This window comes from Colletotrichum aenigma, assembly GCF_013390185.1.
Source record: "Colletotrichum aenigma strain Cg56 chromosome Unknown KSG_Cg56_contig04, whole genome shotgun sequence".
In the NCBI taxonomy this organism is placed as follows: domain Eukaryota; kingdom Fungi; phylum Ascomycota; class Sordariomycetes; order Glomerellales; family Glomerellaceae; genus Colletotrichum; species Colletotrichum aenigma.
This window is the reverse complement of record NW_023500910.1, coordinates 275,654-297,555: the sequence shown is the minus strand read 5'-3', so window position 1 is coordinate 297,555 and position 21,902 is coordinate 275,654. Positions and strand designations below refer to the sequence as shown.

General features: G+C 52.2%; 8 protein-coding genes across 8 annotated transcripts; 1 reads left to right on the top strand and 7 right to left on the bottom strand.

Moving 5' to 3' along the window:
* Positions 1–71: 71 nt before the first annotated feature.
* Positions 72–1,545, bottom strand: CGCA056_v005929 (uncharacterized protein; the record flags this gene model as incomplete). Its single annotated transcript, XM_037321180.1, has 2 exons — positions 72–1,127; positions 1,192–1,545. 2 exons carry the CDS (start codon positions 1,543–1,545, stop codon positions 72–74), a joined length of 1,410 nt encoding a protein of 469 aa, XP_037179734.1.
* A 1,106-nt stretch (positions 1,546–2,651) lies between these two features.
* Positions 2,652–3,749, bottom strand: CGCA056_v005928 (D-malate dehydrogenase; the record flags this gene model as incomplete). Its single annotated transcript, XM_037321179.1, has 1 exon — positions 2,652–3,749. One exon carries the CDS (start codon positions 3,747–3,749, stop codon positions 2,652–2,654), a length of 1,098 nt encoding a protein of 365 aa, XP_037179735.1.
* Positions 3,750–4,237: 488 nt separating this feature from the next.
* On the top strand, positions 4,238–5,482 carry CGCA056_v005927 (malate dehydrogenase; the record flags this gene model as incomplete). Its single annotated transcript, XM_037321178.1, has 6 exons — positions 4,238–4,306; positions 4,365–4,530; positions 4,585–4,617; positions 4,670–5,020; positions 5,072–5,156; positions 5,212–5,482. 6 exons carry the CDS (start codon positions 4,238–4,240, stop codon positions 5,480–5,482), a joined length of 975 nt encoding a protein of 324 aa, XP_037179736.1.
* Positions 5,483–5,595: 113 nt separating this feature from the next.
* Positions 5,596–6,705, bottom strand: CGCA056_v005926 (uncharacterized protein; the record flags this gene model as incomplete). The annotated part of the gene is made up of 2 exons (XM_037321177.1): positions 5,596–6,268; positions 6,323–6,705. 2 exons carry the CDS (start codon positions 6,703–6,705, stop codon positions 5,596–5,598), a joined length of 1,056 nt encoding a protein of 351 aa, XP_037179737.1.
* Positions 6,706–6,737: 32 nt separating this feature from the next.
* Positions 6,738–7,938, bottom strand: CGCA056_v005925 (putative transcriptional regulatory protein; the record flags this gene model as incomplete). The annotated part of the gene is made up of 2 exons (XM_037321176.1): positions 6,738–7,013; positions 7,054–7,938. 2 exons carry the CDS (start codon positions 7,936–7,938, stop codon positions 6,738–6,740), a joined length of 1,161 nt encoding a protein of 386 aa, XP_037179738.1.
* A 1,715-nt stretch (positions 7,939–9,653) lies between these two features.
* CGCA056_v005924 (putative 2-hydroxyacid dehydrogenase) lies at positions 9,654–10,699 on the bottom strand (the record flags this gene model as incomplete). Its single annotated transcript, XM_037321175.1, has 2 exons — positions 9,654–10,460; positions 10,547–10,699. The coding sequence occupies 2 exons, from the start codon at positions 10,697–10,699 to the stop codon at positions 9,654–9,656; spliced, it is 960 nt and encodes a 319-aa protein (XP_037179744.1).
* Positions 10,700–15,849: 5,150 nt separating this feature from the next.
* On the bottom strand, positions 15,850–18,278 carry nit-4-8 (Nitrogen assimilation transcription factor nit-4; the record flags this gene model as incomplete). The annotated part of the gene is made up of 6 exons (XM_037321174.1): positions 15,850–16,390; positions 16,451–16,771; positions 16,840–17,147; positions 17,230–17,381; positions 17,493–17,784; positions 18,075–18,278. The coding sequence occupies 6 exons, from the start codon at positions 18,276–18,278 to the stop codon at positions 15,850–15,852; spliced, it is 1,818 nt and encodes a 605-aa protein (XP_037179462.1).
* A 1,763-nt stretch (positions 18,279–20,041) lies between these two features.
* Positions 20,042–21,629, bottom strand: CBH-1-1 (Exoglucanase 1; the record flags this gene model as incomplete). The annotated part of the gene is made up of 5 exons (XM_037321173.1): positions 20,042–20,098; positions 20,194–20,563; positions 20,621–20,831; positions 20,880–21,104; positions 21,164–21,629. 5 exons carry the CDS (start codon positions 21,627–21,629, stop codon positions 20,042–20,044), a joined length of 1,329 nt encoding a protein of 442 aa, XP_037179781.1.
* Between the last annotated feature and the right edge of the window lie 273 nt (positions 21,630–21,902).

Here is a 21,902-nt window from a genome sequence, read left to right as displayed (position 1 = left end):
CACTCACACATAGATGAATGCCAATTATTAATTTGCACACAGCATCTTTAAGAGAAAGATCCGTTTTCTTCTTATTTCTGCTTCAATCCCTGAGGCTCCTTGTGCCACTCTGGCCTGTTGTGCCATTGAGGCGAAGGGGCTCGTGGATCATGGGGTATGTACTCCGGGTGTTCATCAGCATGCGTTACGTGAACCTCGACCTCCTGAGTCCGCAGTATATTCATCTCCATCACCGTACCACGGTTCTCTCGCAACTGATCCTTCTTCACGATGCTCTCGCTTGACTCTGAGCGATCTCTCATTTCCGCGACAATGGTTATAGACGACTTCGCGGTATGCTTTTTGCTCCGTTGTGTCCCGTCGGTGTCGGAGGTCTTGCTGTAATGCCATGTTCCATCGTCCGTCCTGCCATCAGATTGACTTCTTCCGCATGCGTTAACAACGCTGGCCTGGGCCTTATGCCAGTATTTTTCAAACAGACCGTCCAAAACTGGCAGCGAAGCAGTCAACATTCCGAGCGATAGATCTAGGCATGTCCACACCAAGACCTCAACATAATCCCAAGTAAAGTCGTTCGTCATCGTAGGTCGGATCTGCCGTAGAAGGCCGCCGAGGACTGTCACGCCGCCAACTGCCCAGATAACGAAAAGACGAATTTTCTTCGCCCCGCACATCCGGACTTTCCACAAGATGATGATTGGTGTGAACAGCAGCGCGAGTCCCTGAGCAACATGGATGCCACTTAGGACCTTGGACTGTACCCCCAAGTCTATGCATACGGGCACAGGCTCGAGGCGTCCACGCAAGGCCAAGTCCCATTGAACCGCTGGCGGATTGCAGGCGAACACGTTATAGAAAATTGCCAGCATCACATAGGCAACCAATGAGCCCATGAAAATGTCCCACGAAATCTGCCACCAGCGGTTGATGTGATCTGCCATTCGACGAATGAAGATGGCAATTGATAGCTTGATTATGCCCACAGCTACGTAGAATGTCGTCCTACTAGTCATAGCAACGACGATGCCGAAGTTGTACTGCTCGTACGTGACTTCCCACGTGTGAATGGCGGCCGCGCCTGCTGCGAGTGACGTGATCTGGGCTATCGGATAGACGAGTGCAACTAGCTACAGCGGATAACAATTCATGTTAGCAATGCCGAGCAGTCATCTTGAATTGCTTTCCACTTACTGCTGCGATGATTATTGTCCAGTCATCCCATCCGAATTGCATCGTCGAGCCTCTCTTCAACCTTAGTCCGACCCTTCCGGCCGTGGGAATCGCGATGGCCAGAATAACAAAGACGAGACCCGCCAGGATGCTGGGTAGCCTCGTCTCGTATGTGTAGTCCGCCGGAGGTGTGGCTGCAAGAAAGTAACCCTTCATTGGGTTGGCATCATTCATTCCAACCATACGGAAAAGGCCTTTGATGATGTAGTAGTCGTGCCGTGTCGCAGGCGGCTGTCCCGTGAAGGCCGAAAGCCCCGCGGCGGGGAGGCTGGCTGGATCGTCTGGAATCGATTCGAATGCATCCGTGGATGCCATCACAGGCCAGGAGTTCGTGTGCCATTCGGTGGAAATGAATGCGGTAGGTAGGTCATCTCAGTCGCGCACGATGGGCAGGCTTATGGTTTTGAGCAAGTTTATTCAAATGTGAGTGTCACACCAAGACAAACTCTGACAGAAAAAAGCAACGGGCTGTCTGCGCCAGAAGATTTCGCTTCTGCACCAAAGATTATGGCTTGCTGTGCCAGATGGGCACATTAGCGAGCCACACTATGCTGCAGTGGTATGATCTCAAATCTGCATGCGATGGCAAAAACGGCAGCGTTTCCTTGAGCGCAGGAAGCCGTGCTCTTGGCTAACAGGGATTGGATTTCGGTCTCTTTTGAGGCAGACGCGTTCTTCGCGTTCTCCATCAGGCCTCGTGGCCCCCAAGACTGTGCTCCTTCCAGGTCCAGTCGAAGTGGCGACTACCTAGAGAGATAACTCAAGCCGGCTCGACGTTTTGCTTCAGTCTACTCAACGTTGCTATCTTCTTTTTACCGTCAAAAGCCTTCTCCCATCTTTGTCAAGACCAAAGGGACAATGTTCTGTGGATGAACTCCTTGCCCCTTGTGATGAGCGGAAACAGGGGCTCCGGGGAATGCGTCCGGATCTAGCGTGGCACCCGCCGGACCCCTGTAGCCACGCAATGTGCATGCTAATTTCCCCTGATCCTTGCTTCTCCTGGCACTTGTTGGGCGTGCCCCTCACCGGTCACGATTCCGTGGAGTGATCCAACCGCGATTACCAGAGATTTCGCAAAGTGAAAATGGCCCATCGACCTTAGTTACCAAAGAAGCAAGCAATTTCATCCACAAGGTACAGGAGCCTAACCATGAAGGTCCTTGGTTCTGTTCACTATCCATACTGCGAAAGCAAGCTCTCCGCTTCTCGATCGGTCCGGGTCCATATCGTCCTGTCGTCTTGCAGGTTGCCACACCCACAACTAATCGGCTAACCATACCTTCAAGACCCAGACGTGTTGTATACGTCCCAATGATGCATCATATATGAGACAAGAAACATGAATCATTGAAGATAGTGTAAGTCCGCATTATCTATCCGTATCCTTAAACAGCACCAACGCTAGTCTAGGTCCCCAGTTTCTACCTCTTCTCACCCAAAGCAATGATCTCCGCCTCGATGGCCTGTCCAAACCCACCCGTTGTGCCCTTTCCTCCCAGGTCGGGGGTCATGATTGATGCCTCAGACCGGGCCAACACATTTTCAATCGCCTTGAGCACCAAAGAAGCAGCATCTGTGTATCCGTAGTGCTGAAGAAGCATTTGGCCAGCCCACACCATGCCGACAGGGTTGGCGATGCCCTTGCCATAGATATCCGGGGCACTGCCGTGCACCGGCTCGAAAAGACTGGGGAACTTGCTATCGGGGTTGATGTTGGCTGAAGGAGCAATACCGATAGTACCCGTGCAGGCGGGGCCCAGATCAGAGAGAATATCTCCAAAGAGATTGCTGCCAACCACCACGTCGAAAATGTTTGGGCGTTGGACAAAGTGCGCGGTCAAAATGTCGATATGGTACTTGTCGAGGTTGACATCGGGGTAGTTCTTGGACATCTCCGCAACACGAGAGTCCCAGTAGGGCATGGTGATGCTGATGCCGTTGCTCTTTGTAGCACTGGTAAGGCGCTTGCGGGGTCTGCTCTGAGCAAGGTCGAATGCATAGCGGAGAACCCTGTCGACGCCCACTCTGGTCATGACAGTCTCCTGGATGACAGTCTCTCTGTCGGTTCCCTCAAACATTTTGCCGCCAATGCTACTGTACTCGCCCTCGGTGTTCTCACGCACGATCCAGAAGTCGATATCGCCGGGCTTTCGGTTGGCGAGGGGCGACTTAACGCCGGGCATCAAGCGGCACGGGCGGAGGTTGATGTACTGGTCGAATTCGCGGCGGAACTTGAGCAAGCTTCCCCACAGTGAGACATCGTCGGCGACTTGGCTGGGCATGCCCACGGCACCGAAGTAGATGGCGTCAAACTTGAGGAGGGTTTCCTTCCAGTCAGATGGCATCATCTCGCCATGCTTCTCGTAATAATCGCAGCTCGCAAATTCGAAGGTCTCGAACTGCAGAGAGAGACCAAAGACTTTGGCGGCGGCTTCAAGAGCGCGGACACCCCATGGCATGACTTCCTTGCCGATGCCATCTCCGGGAATAACGGCGATTTTGAGCGTTTGAGGGGCCATCGTTGTTGGTTGGTGCTGGTAATGACTGGGGTCTGGTAGATCTGACTTTGGATTATTCGTAAAGAAATCGGTATGCCGGTTTATAATTACCACGACGATTGGATCCGTTTGACGATATCGGAGGATGTCGTTTCCGTGGAAAATGTCGTCGCCGCGTTACGCCCGCTGCATTTCGGGGATGAGGGGATGTGGTCGCTTAAATATTTGGCCGCGGCTTCTTAGTCCCGCGCCAGCGACGTCACTGGCGGCACCTCTCAACGACTCACTCGTCTGACATGTCCGAAAAGCCGAGGGCCTGTTGGTAAATTTGCAATGTAACTTCGGCTTTGTGTGCGAGCTGAATTGCATGTTTCGGCTACTTATACAAGTAGGCAAACTAGCACAGCACTGATGCCCAAGAAGTACGTGAAACTCGCACACAAACTTCGTGATCTACGCGCTATTTGTCATTGTAACACTTTCAAAACTTCATTGAATCTCGATTCAAAATGGTCAAAGTTGCCGTACTCGGAGCCTCTGGGCAAATTGGCCAGCCATTGAGTCTTTTGCTCAAGTCGGTAAGTCAAGACGTATTTATACTCTATGTGTCTTTACACTGACGACATGGTCTTAAAGAGCCCTCTAGTGTCAGACCTCAGGCTTTATGATGTCGTGCACGCTGTGGGCGTGGCAAGCGACCTTAACCACATTGATACTCCCGCTCCAGTCAAGGGCTACCTGCCTGAAAATGACGGCCTGCAAAAAGCTCTGTCAGGTGCAGAGGTTGTTCTGATCTCGGCCGGTAAGCTCTACTCCTGCGAACTGGGAATTATAAGACACTGACAGGGGGCGTTAGGCATTGCTAGAAAGCCTGGAATGACTCGTGATGGTAAGCCTTTCTTGTCAAATAGACGTGCTGATAGTTACCTGACACTTTCAAGACCTTTTCAAGACCAATGCCAGCATCATTGCGGACCTTGCTACCGGTGTCGCAAAGTTTTGCCCAACAGCCTTTGTCGGCATCATCACCAACCCTGTCAACAGCACTGTCCCCATTGCTGCTGAGGTGCTCAAGAAGAACGGCGTTTTCAACCCTCAACGCTTGTTTGGTGTGACAACTTTGGATGTGGTCCGAGGATCTAAGTTTGTGGCCGACGTCCTTGGAAACGACCCTCGGCAACTCAAGGTCGCGGTTGTCGGTGGCCACTCCGGCGCGACGATTCTGCCATTAATCAGCCAGTCTGAGCCCAAGGTTCAGCTGAACCAAGAGCAGATTGAAGCCATCACCCACAGTAAGGGAATCGCCACCTATAAAGAAGACTTCATCTGACATGCCTACCAAGGGGTGCAATTTGGCGGAGATGAAATCGTCAAGGCGAAGGCCGGTGCTGGCTCTGCAACCACATGCATGGCTTACGCTGGATTCCGGTAGGTGTCTTCCTGGATCATGTTGGGAAACGGATGTGACTGACTCAGGACGTAGATTCGCCCAGGCAATTATCAAGGCAGCCCAAGGTCAGAGTGGCATCGTAGAGCCCGCGTATGTGTATCTGCCTGGTGTACCGGGCGGTGATGCCGTATCCAAGGATCTCGGCGTTGAATACTTTGCCGTTCCTGTGAGCTTCGGTGCCAATGGTGCTGAGACTGCTCATCCCATCGGCTCTCTCTCTGATTACGAGACGAAGCTTCTTAAGGTTGCTGTGGACGAGCTGAAGGGCAACGTCAAGAAGGGAGAGGACTTTGCGCGAGCTTAGAATGTGTTAAAGAAAGGAAATAGCTTGATATGAAGACTTTTCTTCTGCAAAGATCCATTTTAAAGTCAACTTCTAACTCCGGGTATCTCCAATGGATCTCATGAAGCTTGAATTTACATCCCAGTCCCGGCATCATTTACAATATCTATAAGAGATCCCCATGTTGCTCCGTCGAACATGTCGAAAAAGTTATCAGTGTTACCATACTGATCCATTTGTCCCTGAGCGGTTCTCTGTCGATCCGGAAATGTCGTGGGAATTTGTGAGAAATATGTGTTCATGTTAGAGGCGTTGTTCTGAAAGCTCATGTCCTGGGAAGTTCCAAAGAGGGTCGCCTCTCCCGTGCTGAAACCTGGTGAAAATGTGGTCATCTGTTGGTGTGAGCTGGTAATATGTTGCGGGGTTTCCATGTTGTAGTAGAAGTTGTCGCTTCGATTGTCGTGAAACCTGACGCTTCGCTGGGCGGAATGGGGCAATGGTGTCCTTGATCTGTTCTGTGCCATCGCATGTGAGGATCGAGAAGATCGCCCATGAGCCCGATCTAGACGTCCACGAAGTCCCGCAGATGGGGCTTGTGTCATTTGCCGTTTTGTTGTCCGTGGACTTCCATCACTATTAGTCGGAATTGGGCTCGGTGTCTCATCCCCTTCGGTGCGGGTTCTCTTATGCCCCTTGGATCTGTGCTCAATGTTGTCCAGCAGCACAGATAAAACTCCTTTGCAGTCCTTAGCCATACGCCATCGGTTTTCCATGACCGTCAGTAGCTTGAGAACGGTACGAATATCGCTAAGAAATATTCAGTTAAGTTGATCAAGACAAATGGTAGGAGACAGGACTTACGACTGAGCTCTAGAAAGACTGTATGACTTCACACGAGCTGCAAGCGCCAGCACGAGACCGCTCATCCAGACGGCAGACATGTAGCCGGGCCAAAACAACGGTCCTCCGGTCTGGTGATACCGCTCGACAGTTGGTACAATAGCCTTAGCGGCACTGATGCATGTTTGTAGTGCCGCACGAAACTCGGCACATCTTGAGTCCAATGACAGCGACGGTCTGTTGAGTAGAAGGACAGTGTAATGATAGGTGATGTATGGAAAGACGGTTGGATCTGGAGTGAGCTCTGGAATGTTCATAAGGGTTGGACCGGGTCGTGGTTCTGTGAGGTCGTTGCCCCAGGCAGCAACGTCGGCCTTGAGGAAAAGGATCGTCTGGTTGTTCATGTCCCGAGCATGTATGGACCTATGAAATACATCTAGGACTCGTCCAACCAGCTGCGAATGTCTTGCATGGTTTTGAAGAACGTTCTGGGTCTCTTGACGGTGTCGAAGAATGGCGGCAGCTTTGGCTGAACTGGCGTTTGCTTCGCTATTTCCAGCTGCGTTTTGGTCCCCTTCTTCCACTTCTGTTGATGAATCTGAATCGTACTCTCCTTTGTCTCGGGATTTCGCACATCTTTCGGGGTGATTGGCTGGAAGATGTAGTATCGTGTTGTCTGCTGCAGCACTTGCGGGAGAAAGTGCGGATTGCGCTACAGGTTCGTGAAGATCCCTATGCCCTGGAGGGCATACATCGATATCTGAGTCTTGAATTCCGCTAGGGTGGCCTAGAGACTGGCTCACAAACCGGTCCAGAACATAAAAGCTCCAGAAAATTCGCTTGCGCATGGATCGTTCATCTGGGGATAGGTGGCCATATCGAACGGGGCAGCGATGCATGCCGGACTGGAATATGGACTTTGAAATAAGACCACCGACGGACGACGCATGTCGAAGAGACATAACCGATATGAAGTACACTTGAGCGCTAAGAAGCGCCTGGATGGAACAGGCATCGCTCCGTAGAGCCAAGAGGCTCAAGGTGGGTAGTAGATCGGAGCTTGATCGGATCCCTGCAGATCCTATGTCCACTGCGACGTCGCTATCGAGTCTCGCAATGCTGAAGATGCACCTGAAGATGACTAGACGGCTGAGAGACGCAACATTGCGTCGGTCATGCTCGATAGAGGCGTACAGAGCGTCCAACTCGGCGAGGCATTCGGGGCCTTGCAAGAAAGGAACTAAGGGGTGCCAAATTCTGAAGTATGTCATCACGAGCTTCCTGGCGGTTGAATAGTCCGGTAGTTTGCTCATATCATTGATGAAGTCGGAACCGGTAGAAAATGGGGAGAGGTGATCGTGCGACTGTGGGTGAGATTCATGGTGGCCCGCGTTGTCCGCATCCTCGTCTGGCTCGGTCTCATCATCTCCTTCGGCCCCGACAATACAATCTTCTGGTGATGGATCATCGCGAAGTTCTCCGCCCACGTCATTGGTCCGCTGGTTGGCGTCTGCTGTTGCGCTGGTTTGTGCGGAAAATGCTCGTCTCACGGTGTTGATAAAGTAGACACCAGAGGAGCTGCCAACGAACTGGCTCTCGCCGTTGGCAAGTGCTCTGAGACTCCCAATCTCCGGCATGATCTTGAGTTATGTTCGAGGCGAAGACTTCTGCATTGGGCTGCTCGGCGTTGTGGCGATCATGTTCCCGAAGGTGGCTCATTCAGCGAGAGCAGATGCGAAAATGACCGGTTTACAGCCTGGCCGGTTGTCGGTGGGCTGTTGCGGGGTTAGATTTGTCCGCACGCCAGACGCGCTTAAACCTGGGCATCCGTGCCCCATGATGTCGGCGTTAATGACTACATTAGCTAGTCATGTAACATTTAAGCCGAGGATGAGATGCACCTGCAACCTGGAAAGTTCATGTCAGAGGAACTTGGGCTATTGGAGTCGTAGACAACCCAATTTTGGTTGAGGAAAAGCTACTGTGTGGTTCACGATTTCGCAAAGCTTATTTACTAATACAATCCACAATATTCCATGGGAGCCAGCGATCACAAGCTTGAGCATGGTGTTTATTTCTACCAAAGAAAGGCACTTTCGTAACTTTCTGAAGGTTGCGTTTGTGAGGACTCTCGAGCACCCCTTTGAGGTTCTGCCAACGTGTGATTCTCGAACATCATTCCTCCTATGCCTTGAATCTGTTCCCCCGCCACTCCATCCATTGGCTCGACGGCCTCAAAGCCCGCACGCTCGCGATCTGGAGTCGTAGCAGAGAGGTTTGAGGTCGGACTTGAAGACTCAACAGCAGCAGATGTTACGTTAAATGGGCTGAGGGGAGATTCCAACGCCTGCGTGGTTTCGTCGTGGTATTCGTCGTCGCTGTCGAGGTCCTGGATGTGACTGGCAGCGACTTGAATCGACTCTGACCGGGGCGATACAACAGAAGTCGATGACTTGTCCTCGGCCCAGCGCTGAATTTCTTTTGCTGAGCTGAGAGGAAATTTTGCCCAATATACAGGACCGAATCTTTCTCGTCTTGCTGCCTCAGCAGCGCGAGTGTCTTTTTCATTGCCCGAATTGGGCATGCGGAGTTCAGATAAAGCAGAGTTCAGCTGCGCCTCTGAGCACTGTGACAGTAAGGCACAAAGAACATTTTCTGTCTCTAGCAATCGCTTCTCCATGGTGTTTATGTAGTGTTTCGGGGGGCCCCTGAGTTTAAGTCCTGTTAGTATTTCGGCTTTGGAAGTGTGAGATAACCTACCGTTTGCGCGGTTCAGGCCACTGGCAGACAAGGTTGTTGATGCCACATTGTGCACATCTTGGTCTAGATGTTGATGTTAAGCTTAGCCGTGGGGAAATTTTCAAGATGCAGGAAAAGCCATATCACCAACCTCTCCCCGCTGCACTTGGAGAGATAGTCAGCATCACCCGGCCATATGACAGGAAATTGAGTCTGTACCTTATGTTTCTTGGCCCTGCAAGCAAGACATGCCCCACTACTTCGGGACGTCTTGGACGTTTGGTTGTTCTTGAGTCTTGGGTCCGGCATCGCAGTTGTCGAGCCGAGATCGGTTATTGGGTTATTGGCGTATCTGGCGTAAGACGACCGAGATTTGGGGTTGGGGAGCATACGCGGGATAAACATGGAGATGGGAGGTTTGTGGTCGCTGGATATTTCACCCGCGGACAAAGGCAAGCCCGCGGCCAAGTCGCACACAGGCTTCTGGTGCAAGGCCCACACACGACGCGGACGGCACCCAAAATGAAGCTTGGGACAACTACGTCACTTCAGGGACCAAATATCATCTTAATTTTGAGAAATTGGTCCAATTGAGTTGACGTGTCTGATGCATTCAGGCGCCAAGTTGCTCAGGGACAATCGTCAACAGCTCTTCCCCACACACACCCCGCCTAGCGTTCTCCATACCCAGCAATTCCATCTGCTTCAGGGTCTCGTGAGTGTGTGTTCCCATGTGAGGCACGAGCAATGCGCGCTCGTTCTTGACCAATCGCTCATCAACAATGGGCTCCTTCTCGTAAACATCCAGTCCGACAGCAGCAACATGGCCCTTGTCAAGCGCGGCAGCCATGGCAGCTTCGTCAATGACTGCACCTCGAGCAGTGTTGATAATCACTACACCGGGCTTCATCTTGGCTATCTCCTCCGGCCCAATCAGATGGGTAGTCGCCGCTGAGAGAGGAACATGAACAGAAATGATGTCGCTCGTGCGGAGAAGCTCATCGAATGAGACGTAAGGGGTTCCTGCAGCGAGCTCGTCTGAGAGTGGCTTGCGGTTATGGTAGATGGCGTGGAGGCCGAACGGCTCCGCCCGACGCTTGACTGCACGCCCAATGCGGCCCATTCCGAGGATGCCTAGTGTCTTGCCCTGGGGATCATGGCCAAAGTCGAGACCCTTCTTGAAGTCTCCCCTTCGCAAGTTGCTTAAGCCAGGATTCACTTGGCGGAGGGCCCCGAGAAGAAGGAAGATCGTCAGGTCAGCAGTAGCGTTGGTGACCGGGTCGGGTGCATAGGTGACCGCAATGTTTCGCTTGCTGCAGGCATCTACGTCGATCTGGTCATAGCCAGCTCCTGTGTGGCATATGTACTTGAGGGAAGACGGTAGTTGACTAATGAATTCCTCGTCGAACTTTCCAGCAACCTATCAAGAATCAGCTCGCGGTACTACCAGGCATCACTTGGGGGTCTTGCGGCTCCACTGGCAGATGTCCTCCATATGGCCTGAACATCATGGTACTTGCTTCTCAGGTCCTTGAAGAATTCTGCTCGTGATGCGCTCGTGACCACTTCAGGAGCAGCGACGGTTTTGAGAGCTTCATACTCAGTGGTGGCGTGACGAACAGGGTTGAAGAAAAGAATGCGGGGTTTCGCTTGGGACATGATTGCGGTGTGGTGTGAAGCCTTGCTTAAGGCTCTCATTCTGCTAATGACGGAAATTGAAGTCCGCAAAGATATACCAGCATTTGACATCTTATAATCAGTTCGTGCGGATGAACGGCGGGTGCCGCATATTGGAGTGCGATTGCCGCGGCTTAACAATTAGGCGATCCTTTTCGGTCAATCCTCTCCCTGGTCACGACAACACCCGCGCAGGGGTTCGCGGCTAAGATGTGACTGCCATGGCAGAGACTCTGATTAAAAGTCTCGCCGACCAGAATTTCAACTCCGATGCAAAGATTGGAGCAAGGAAGCGGAAGTTTAGGATTGTCATCGACAGCCCAGAACACGGATGGTTTCGGGATCGGCAGCGCGCGGTCAATGCTTTCGAGCTCAAACCAAGGAAACCAGCGACACCCAGAAACACTTTACGCGACTGTCCCGCGTGAACTACACAGCTCTTACAACGCCACCATAGAGCGCGAAAATCCGTTCTTCTCCGTGAAGTTACTCGAGGATACTTGGAGAATGGAATCATGCCAGGAGTATGCTAGAGACAGATCCCGCAGAAGTACTCGACTCCCCAAGGTGGGAGAGAAGTCTATACGCCATAACGAAAGCGTCTAAATACGACAATTACAACGGAAAACAAAGACAAACATGATGGGACTCTTGTATAATTCGCATTTGACACGCTGACAAGCTGTTGAGGGGGGCGAAAATCGCATTCACCAACTCCCCTTGCAAGGATCTAGAGCCCAGCCAATTTTTCCTTCTTTCGCGACAAGGAAGACGGACTTATGTATGAAATAGATGGAGAACAAATGGTGTTGGTGATTATTTCGCAGGCTTGAAGTCTTTGCGTAAAGACTTAGAACTTAGCCTATCCCAATCGACGTAACGGTTGGCAAAGAGGTTCGTAATCGGAAATAGGACGGTACCTGATTCCCCCTCACATCTGGAATCTTCCCAAACCCGCCACCATCAACCACAACAGCAGCCTATCCGAAATTATAGGAGCCACCTTTCTAAAATCAAATATTGTAGAGAGGATGACACGCGACGGCGTTGAAAGGAAAGGAAATTGCATCGAGTCCGACGCACGTCAACCACTGGTTGGTCGCTGTTCGTGTGGCACACACATAATACAAGACATATTGAAACGCCAACGGCCCTGATCATAAGTACACTCGTCCTCAGCCTGAGCGTAACCCGATTTGCAGGCATGGGAGGTATGCCGACCGCAATGGAACCAGTTCTGGGGGGGGCAGGGGGGTTGCTGAGGTCTTCGCCGTTCCATTCACAGAAAGTGTACTTCAGGTAGCTTGTGTTCGTCAACAACCAAAACAGCATCTCATTAACGACATGGTAGAATACTCCTTCACTTCCCCACTCGAGGATAACATTGTGAAGAGTTGTGTTGCCGGGTGCTTATTGGAACTTTGGTCTTGACAACACAAGGGCGAATCTTTAACTCGACAAAGTACGCCCCACGTTGCTTACCGAGCACCGCTGGCAACGTGACTGGATCTTCCGCGTGTCCAAAATTCCGAATTAAGTGGTCTCATCTCGTTGGGCCTTTTTGTTCGTTCGAATCGGTGTCTCGCCTTCGTACTAGGCTGTCAAGACATGTAAAGAATCGGATCGTGATCGGTAGCGTCGTTCGGGCTGCGAGATAGCATGTGGGTGGCCAAGGTGGACTGAAACTATGACCAAAAAGTTTGGCTTCGTCCAGGCTAAAGCATAAGGTTGGTCAGCCGGCAAAAAGCAGAGTGGTCTGGCGGGCAAACAAGTTGTGATACGGAGTTGGACAGGTAGATAGCTTGTCAATAGCACAACACACGGAAGAGGGGCTAGGTTTGCGACTAAAAAAACCCACAAAAAACAGGCATTGCGAACCAGTTGTCTTTTCCCCACTTAGCTCGTTGTTATTGCTCGCGCTGTCGTCTCGCGGTATGTGATCGTGTTCTTGGGACTCGCCGTGTTCTTTCAAGAATTCTCAACTGGAACGACAGCCTCGTCAGGTATAGTGGCACACAGTATGTACTCGGTGTAGTATTGGCAGATATTGTAGATGGGATCAGATGGCCACTGCGGTATACAACAGTCCCAATCCGTTGCCAGTCTCGTAGCGCGACCGCGCGTTTTCCCAACCTTGGAAACCGCTGGCCTCAAGCTACTACATTACCTAGCGCAATGTCAACCGACTCTTTCAAAACGCTGAAAATTACTCGAAAGTCCGACATGCGTCCAGAATAATAGAGACTTTGTTGTTTGGTCGTCTCAGCTCGTGGGTCGCTGCCGGAAATCGTTTTGGAGGGTGTTTCGCGTAGCTTCCGTTGAGTAATAAAGGCTGCCTGTGCCATCTGGTTATTTTCGAGGCAGTAATTGCTCCAGCAGCCCAAACTTGATCAATTCGCTGTCTTGATTTGTTCGGCATCATCATGAGATCTCTCGACATGCTTGCCTAGAAGGATGTCTCCCATCCGAACGAGTTCAAGAACTCGAAGAGCGTCACCTGTGGATCGTAAACGGTTGAATATTTCCCGGGCTTCTGGTTCGGGTCGTACACACAAGTATCTCAGAAGTTGACGCATGTCTTCGTTCTCCTTCTCGAGGTTTTCGTATCGTCTTCGAAGCGATTCAACACGCGTCGTGTCAGGTTCGGTATCCCATGAGCATCCTTTCTCGTGAACGGAGCATCGGAAGCAGGTTGGACGAGTGCCAGTACACTTTGGAAGACAAAAGTGGTCAGCGGAAAAAACGACCATTTTTCGAACGGGGCAACAGGACTGGGAGAGAGTGAGGTAGGGATGACGGGGAAGGGGAGCCTGAACGTTCGGTGCCGTAAGGTATGTATCATTTGATATCTTCCTAACCGTCCTTGCCCCACATCCTCGGAGTCGAGGCCGAAAACCAATGCGATCGCACTTCGATCAGAATCCGGTGGCAAGCTACTTCTTATTGGAGAGACAAGGAGAAGAAGTATCTTTTTCGACTTTTGGCCACATTGACGGATGAGGACTTCGTTGCCTACCTTGACTTTTCTCCTGCGACACTGAAGACAAGCGGCAAGGACGGGCTGCCTAGCTGGTCTCAGGGCGCGTTCAGGCCTCAGGGGCGCGGGCAATCTGGTCACAGATGCAGCTGGCATAATATGCCTGTAGTTGATTGCTGAAATGGCGGGTTGTCGTTCTGGTGTCGCGACAGCAGTCGCTTCACCAGTGTTCTTTGCATTCATTGCGAAGCCCACGAAGGGAGGGTATGTATGTGGTGGCATTGAATCTTCGACCAACAGGATTGATTCGGGCTTCTAGGCTCTTTGGGATATCTATTTATAATTAAACAACTCTAGGTATAATGTCCCAACAGCCTCAGCCTGGACCTACCCGTCTTTGCGCCTGGAGGCGAGGCCTCTGGCAGTTGTCGCACTGCAATCGCTCCCCGCCCAGAGATTGCCGCCACTTGGTCCAACTTCCAGTGAGCTCACAGCTGGCCTGGTTCATGTTTTTTGCTGCCCAGTTGCTTTTTGTTTTGACGGATAAAACCGTAATGATGTTCCCGCGTCAACTGCGCGTCAACTGTGGTCGACGGGTATAGTTTTGTACGACGCTGCCGTTCTTTCGCTGGGATGATAAGGTCTTTTCCTCCTCCACGATTTCTCTCACCTCTTTGTCGCGGTAGTGCCCGCGTTCGCGCCCTATCAGTATCTGTCTGGGCCGTGGTCTGGGATGGTTTGTTCAACACAACAATGTTTCAGGGGCAGTGAATGCCACCAGCACACCAAGATAGAGAGTTTGGACCTGAACTGTGTAGGACCATCTATTTAAAGATCCGCTCCTTATGATGGGAGACTTGTGTCAATGTCCGGCTGCTGCTGACCAGTGCCCAGCGCTTGGAGGCAGCATATCTCAGATCTGCTGAACAGAGCCAACGCTGAATTGCCCTGGTCGTTTCGTCTACCGGATGCTCCCTAGCCCCGGAAGCCGATGTGCCCCTATGCCTAGCAATTGCTGCTTCGTTCAGACAACCAAGAGGGCGCGCATTCTCATTTCACAGGCGACGACTAAACACGGCAATGGACGCTAAAATCGAGCACTGTTAAGCCAACTGGAAGTTCTTCCACGAACAAAATCCGCCAGCAAGTCTACGTCACGCGAGGTGCAAGTGGTCACCTCATTTGTAATCACAAGGCGAATCCTGCACATATTTTAGTTGTCTGTGCCTCAACGTTCAAAACCAATTAGCCAGTCCTACCAACGCCGTGCGAGCTCACAGAATATATGTTGAGCCGCGCTCAAACTCATTTTATCGGCCTGCAAGGAGGCCAAATCCAGGTTGGGTTGCACTGAGGGGAGTGTTGTCCGTGGTGATGTGAGATGCATTCACCGTTACTACCGGCAGAAATCCGCAGCAAACTCTCATGGCTTTCTCAAGTTTCTTGACGCCAAAGCTGCTGTGGGGCTTCGAAGACGAGGGTGATGCCAGTGTTGTCAGCCCTGCGGGAGGTGCGAAATGAACTGGCTTCACAATGCTCCTGCCTGCTCCCCGCTCCAAGTCTGTCCGGAAGACATTATCGAGATGGCCGTTGATGTGATCGGACATGCTATATACTGAACCACGAATCTCAGGTGACTCCTTGTTCATATCGTTCCTGTTGGTGGAAGGGAACATACATTACCCAAACATACAGGGCCATGCTAATTAGTCGGCTTTCCGCCATAATTTGGGAAAGGTTGACCTCAAAGTCTCGTCACACGAACGAAACAACATGTGGAAGAAATGGTTATTGGTTTAAAATAACCAAACGCGAAAGTGTTCGAGTATTCAAGAGATAGCGGCAAGAATTAAGCTGCCATGTACCTTGTGCCTGGGATCGGTGGTTGACTGTCCGTCCTGCTACAGGGAGGCCGCACAGTAGCCATACTCAAAGCCGGCTGGTTTTGCGATCGTATTCCTCTTTTCTCGGGTCTGTAAGGAAACCCAGCAGGCATAGCCTCCTGATGCGTTTTTGGTGGTTGCGTATGAGCACTGCGGGTATGCTCCGCATAATCAATTGCGTGACCCTCAACTGTTTCCTTTATTTTGCCATTATCGCGGACGCGACACGATGTACACCAGCCAGCGTGACTCGGTGTGTTGCGGTCGGACCATCATGTATGAGTTCTTGATGGTTCCCGACACGATGATTTCAGAATCAAGTTGCCCAGCTCAACCCCAACGCCGCTACGGCCCCCCACGAGGCCCAAATCCCCAAACGACGGCACCATGAAGCTGATTGGCACATCCTCCAACATGCTCTCGTCTAGCTGTAGCCCCTCAAATGACGATTTCGCCACCTCCGGTATTTGAACCCCCTTGTCCGACGCCATCGCCAATAACCCATGTAGCAAGAACCATGTGAATGGAATTTCCTCTACACGATCCCGTATCAATCGGCAAGTCCGCGCAAACGCATCGTGGGCTTTTGGGTGATTGAGCAACATAACCAAAGTAACAGAGGCATTGAATAAGATGTGGACGATGATACTCGAGCTGTCTCTCTTGGAGAATGCGCGTTGTTTTTCTTCGATGTCCCTGATGCCCCTCTCACAGTGCGCCAACAGGTGTTCGACGACATACCCATCGTTTGGGAGATGCAGTTCCGGCTTGAGAGGCCGCAGAATTGCGAAAACCACTTGGTCTTCGTAGGCTCTTCCGTGCGCGTCAGCTTGCTGGGAAGGCAGCTAAACCACCACAGGAAGGGGCTCTGACCTTAAATAAGAAGCTGAAGAAGAATAGTCTTCATCTAGTCGTATCTTTCGGGACACCGATTCGCGCCACAGTCGCAAGTTCCCGAAGAGCTCCATCCGCTTCTGAATATCCTCCTTGGAACCTGTGTTCATTACATAGGCGTTGTACTCCATTACATTATTAAAGATCACGGACAAATCGCATGTCGCAGTCCGGAGTCTGACGTCTCGATGGCCATTATCTGCCGATTCTAGCTCGTTTTCGGAGGTTTCGTCGAGAGTTTCTTGCTGGATCGGGGGTTTTGGTAGAAGGGATGGACGAAGGTAGGCAAAGGCGAACATGCTGCGGTTGCAAAATCGTCAGCCGATCCAACATGATGAACTATCACGAGAAGCATTGCCGATGCCAACCTTTCAAAGCAGTACATCCCCCACAAGGCCTTCGACATGATCTTTCGATCTCTTATCTCTACTTTCACGTCTACCTCGACCGCCAGAAGGTTGTTAAACATGTCTCCTGCGCAGAGCTGATGCATTCTCGAAGCACGATCTGCTCCCATAGCCGCTGACGATAGGTGCATAAGCAGCAGGGCTTGCGCGGTGGCTAAGGATGTCCTTCCAGCTTCAAGATGTAGATGTCTTTGGGCTTCGTCGAAAAAGAGGGATTGCATGTCGCGTCCGATTTGGAGTCCGAATTCTTTTGCTCGTTTCGAAGAATGCTTCACAAGAAATCAGTTAACGTTAGAACCCGCTGCCACTAGGGATTTTCTTGATAGATTGAACTGAAGCGCCAAAACGTACGCTTCTCAAGGCGCATATCGCATTTACGAGGACTGGAGAGCAGTATCTAGCTGTCTTCGGTGAACATGATCGCATATCCTCGAGGAATGCTTCTTGTTCCACGAATGCGAGAAAGAAAGTCGCATCCAACAAGAAGAAACTAGTGATCAGGTCAGAGACAACATCATCGTTCGCCAGAGTTGTCCATGGTCGTGCGGGGACTACCAGAAGCCTCGTATGCGAATCCTCGTTTTCTGAACTTCTCAGCTTGGGGTCGACTTGATCAGCGCCCTCGCCCACTTGTCGTCTCTGTAGAAGCAAATCGGCAGTCCGCACGGCGTTAAGGACCTCCAGCGCATTACCCGACATTCGAAGTCTCCTAAAGATCTCCCTGGCTTCCTCGTCCGGTCGCAAGTAGAGGAAGCGTAGGAGCTCGTGCAGGTCCTCGTTTTCGCGTTCGAGTTCTTCCTTGCGCTTGCGTATCGAGACGATTCGCGTCGTGTCGGGTTCCGTGTCCCATATGCACTCGATGTTGGTTTGAGAACAGCGGTAGCATTTTGGTCGGAGTCCGGAGCACTACACAAGACCACCGTCAGTGCCACGTCGTTCCGGGTTGAGATGCGGTAGTCTTTTAGAGTGCTGCTGGGGTCGGAAGAAATAGTTAAAAGTTGCGTTGTTTTCACCCCACATGTTGGGAATATTTGCCCAGTTGTTGCTGATGTGGCTGCTAGCTCGGGAAGACCTGTTACGACCCCTGAGTCAAACGAACCAAGGTCCGCCAGGCTACTGGCCCGAGACGGCCTTGTAATCATGCGCATCGGGGTCGTGGATGAGATCTACATGAGAAGGAAATTTCATAATGTTACCTTGACCTTCTTCTTCCTGCATTCCAGACAAGCCGCTGGAACTTGACTCCGAGGAGGTTTGGCTACAGGTTCATAAGAGGTTCTGGCTGTTCCTGCAATGGACCTGGCGTCGGCAACTGCAGGTAAAAGCCGTCTCAGTCCTGTCCACTGGGTCCCTGTTTGGTACTCGGGGCCTCGGCGCACGGGGCCTGTACCAGAGTCCATCTGGGTCCTGAAAGATGACACAAAGCCTCCACGGAGGTTCTGGCTGCTTGCTTGGGCTCTCAAAGATGCCGAGGAGAAGATTTGAGGTCGTTGGTTCGTGGCGGGAGAAACCGTTGGGGTAGGTATGCCACAAACAAACTCCCTGTGGCCAGTCCCGCACACTTGATCGTGGCTAGTCCTCGCTGGCCACTAAACAGAGGGAAGTACATAGTCTCCAAAAGAAAAGACAACGACATCAAGAGCGGACTATACGTAAGCCGGAAGTGGGATATCGATTGAGGCAAAGAAACAGCAATACACTTGGTATGCGCTAATGCTTTCGTAACATACAGCTGGGTCTGGCCAGGCTGGGAGCACCCGGGGGGCACAATCAAGATCGGTCTCGTCGTGCCACATCCTGTGGCATATGCCTACGCAGGGTATTCCGGGACACTGCAGCGTAGTTTGTGGCCGGGGTAACTATGGCCTAAGCATGAATATGGCTTCGTTCGCCGGAGAGTGAAAGGCAACGAGAAGAGGGAGGGACTTTCGTCTATTACCAATAATAATTTTAGGTCATGGTCGCAACTTCCTGGGCGCTTTTCCGAGGACTTTCGCGGACCAGCCTGGGTTTCATTGCGTTTCTGTAGATTTCTCTTTCATTCAAGGTATCTTGACACACTTCCGGGCCTCCGTGGTTCCCCAGCATTCATTCGCCATGGAGCCACGAGCGGGATGTCCCAATCTCGTGCGCCACACTGCGCGGCCATTCAAGTTACCAACTTGCGGGAACGTGAGCCAAAGCGTGTAGCCCCCTAATTGTTCCGCACGACGACCAGGGACGGCACACTGGCAACTGCCATTTTCTGCTTCACGCACACAGCTATCCGTACTGTGCGGCACCCAGGAACACCACAGGGGTTGGTTCATGGAGCTGCCCACACGAGCCCGAGTATACTGCTTAGTACAATACACACCCTCAAAGAATGTAAGCGTAGCACTTCGACCCTATAAGTGCATATCAGGGGCCTAGGTAGGTTTGGTGACGAATAGAGAGGATCTACCCTGCCTAATTCCATGCGGGGTATCTATTTTCTGAAGCAATTTGCTGGTATGGAGGGTAGCAAACATGTACACAAGGAGGAGTCGGCCGTATTATACGTAACTGCAAGGTACCCCGAAAGCCATCATTTCAAGATCCCATGGTGCGAAGCCTCAGTCAGCAATGTCGAAGGCTCCGTCTGTGATAACCGTAGTACGTCACCGGAGGGGCTGCGGTGTGCCTAATTGGTGAGTCCGACAGGCTCTATTGACTGGCCAGCGGGAATAGTCCCGTTGCGCTTTCCTATTGGATGCCATTACTCCTCTCACTCAACGCCACGGAGGAGGCTCTCGCGCACAACGACATTCTTGGGCGCCTAATATCACCTCAACATGCACGACATGGTTTCATGCAGAGACGAGCGCGCGCCGGGTCAATGTCAATTGCCAAGTCGTGGCTCCACTGACCCAAGTTGAGTTACCTTCGCGGCCAACGGAAACCAATAGCAACATCTGTCAAGGTGACTGATGTCATGCCACACGAGCAAAGGTGCATGACAACCCATCAACACCCCTTGCTTGAAAACGAGCGTCAAATATTCGATATGTAATAACTTGACAAAATATATGCAACTTTCGAAATGAAAACCTCGGTTTCCGCCACCAACATAACGCCTCGCTACATCCGCGTTTTTCTCAAGCCCAATCGCCCCAAAACAGCAGCGAGACGAACGCCATCACGCTTATTTGACGGTGGAGCCGATGGGGCCGAAGCGGATGTTGGAGTAGGTAACGGTAGCCTGCGAACACGGACTGTCAGAATCGGTTTGGCCGGGAGGCGGATTCAACCAAGTTTCCATCCTCCAGAAAGGGGGAGAGAGAAGACGAGACTTACGCTGGCAAGGCTGTTTTCGACATCGGCGGGAACACCGGAGGTCGTGGGGCAGTCGCCTCTGGCCGCACCGGGCTGGCCGGCCTTCTCGGGAGGGTAGACGGAGTCGAGCCAGAGCATGTTGGCGTAGTGGTCGTCCCAGATGGACATGACCAGCACCCACTTGCCGCTGAAGGCGGAGTTCATCTGGGAGAAGCCTCCAACCTCGGAGAAGCGGTCGCGGTCGCCAAAGGCCTTCATTTGGTTGGTGCAGAACTCGGGGGTCACGGCGTTGCCAGTGACGCCGCTGATGGCGGATTGAGGCATCTCAATCTTCTTGCCGTTCTGGACGAAGTACTGGGCAACCTTGTTGTTGGAGAACTGGGTGACGACGCTTTGAAATGTTTAGTATGGGAATGTCTCTCTTCCGTCTGTCATGATTGATACTTACGTGAACTTCTGGGAGGTGTTAACGGTCTTGCCCTTGCCGTAGAAGTTGGTGACGCCCATGCGGTACGGGTTGAAGTCGCAGCCGTTGGCATCGCAGTCGCCGGCGAAGCGGTCCTCAGAGTAGGTGCCACCGCAACCACTCTTCTCGCAGACGTGGTACGCGTTGTTCTTGCACGCGTGGGGGGTGACAGCGAAGGAGTGGGCGTTGGACTCTGCGCGTGGTTAGCACCCATCACATTGTTCTGCTCGAGGAAGCATACCCCAGACGTCCATCTCAGCACAGCAGCCACCGTACGGACCGACACCAGCGTTGGCATCGTTCGAAGAGGGAACCCAGCCCTCGATGTTGGCCTTGCCACCGACGAACTTGAGGTCGCGAGCGCACTGGGCGTCGCAATATCCAGTACCATACTTGGCACCGGCCTTGTTGGTGGAGTACTTGGCCATGCCACCGTCTTCGTCCATCTGGACGAAGTAGAGGGCACCTAGGCATCGTATCAGCATCTATACCTCCATTTTGGGTGTGACAGTCCTCTCGACGTACCGTTCAGGCCACACTCTAGCTGGGAAAGATCGACGTCGAACGCAAGCTCGTTGCCGGTGAGGGTGAACATCTCGTACTTGGTGGCGCTGTTCATGAGGTACAGACGCGAGCCGATGTTCTTGCCGTACGCGTGCTGCGTGACGAACTTGAGGCTGAGCGCGTTGCCGGAGGTCGTGGCGCCATAGGTTCCGGAGTAGTCGGCACCCTCGAGGGCGCACTTGGACGCGCAGTCGGTGGCGGTGCTGCATTTGTCGGTCCACTTGTTGCCGTCGTAGCAGTTGGCGCCCGAGCTGTCGTGAAGCCAGCGCCAGTTGGAGTCGATGACGACCTCACCGTTCTGATTGGTGCAGCTGGAGCTGGTGCACTTCTGCCAGGTCAGCTTGGGGTGAGTCTCGGTCTGCTGGGTGCCGGCCTGCTGCGCGGAGACAGCGGTGATGGCCGCGAGGAGGACAGAGAGGGAACGCATCTTGTGATGTTGCGAAAGAAGAGAGAGTAAATGGTTGAGGACGAGGTCAGCGGTAGATTTTCTTGACGTCGAGGACTGTTGATGGCCTCTTATATTCCCATCTGGTAAGTGGTAGATCTGGGCACATTACAAGCCAAGGAGGTCCAGACTCCGAAGGGGATGATCTTCCCTAGTCGCCGACAGCTCTCCTTCGTGGAAGTGAGGGTATCATGACACGGGAATCCACAGTACTTCCACGGAGGGGTCCATCCGTCGGATACAACGAGTTCAGAT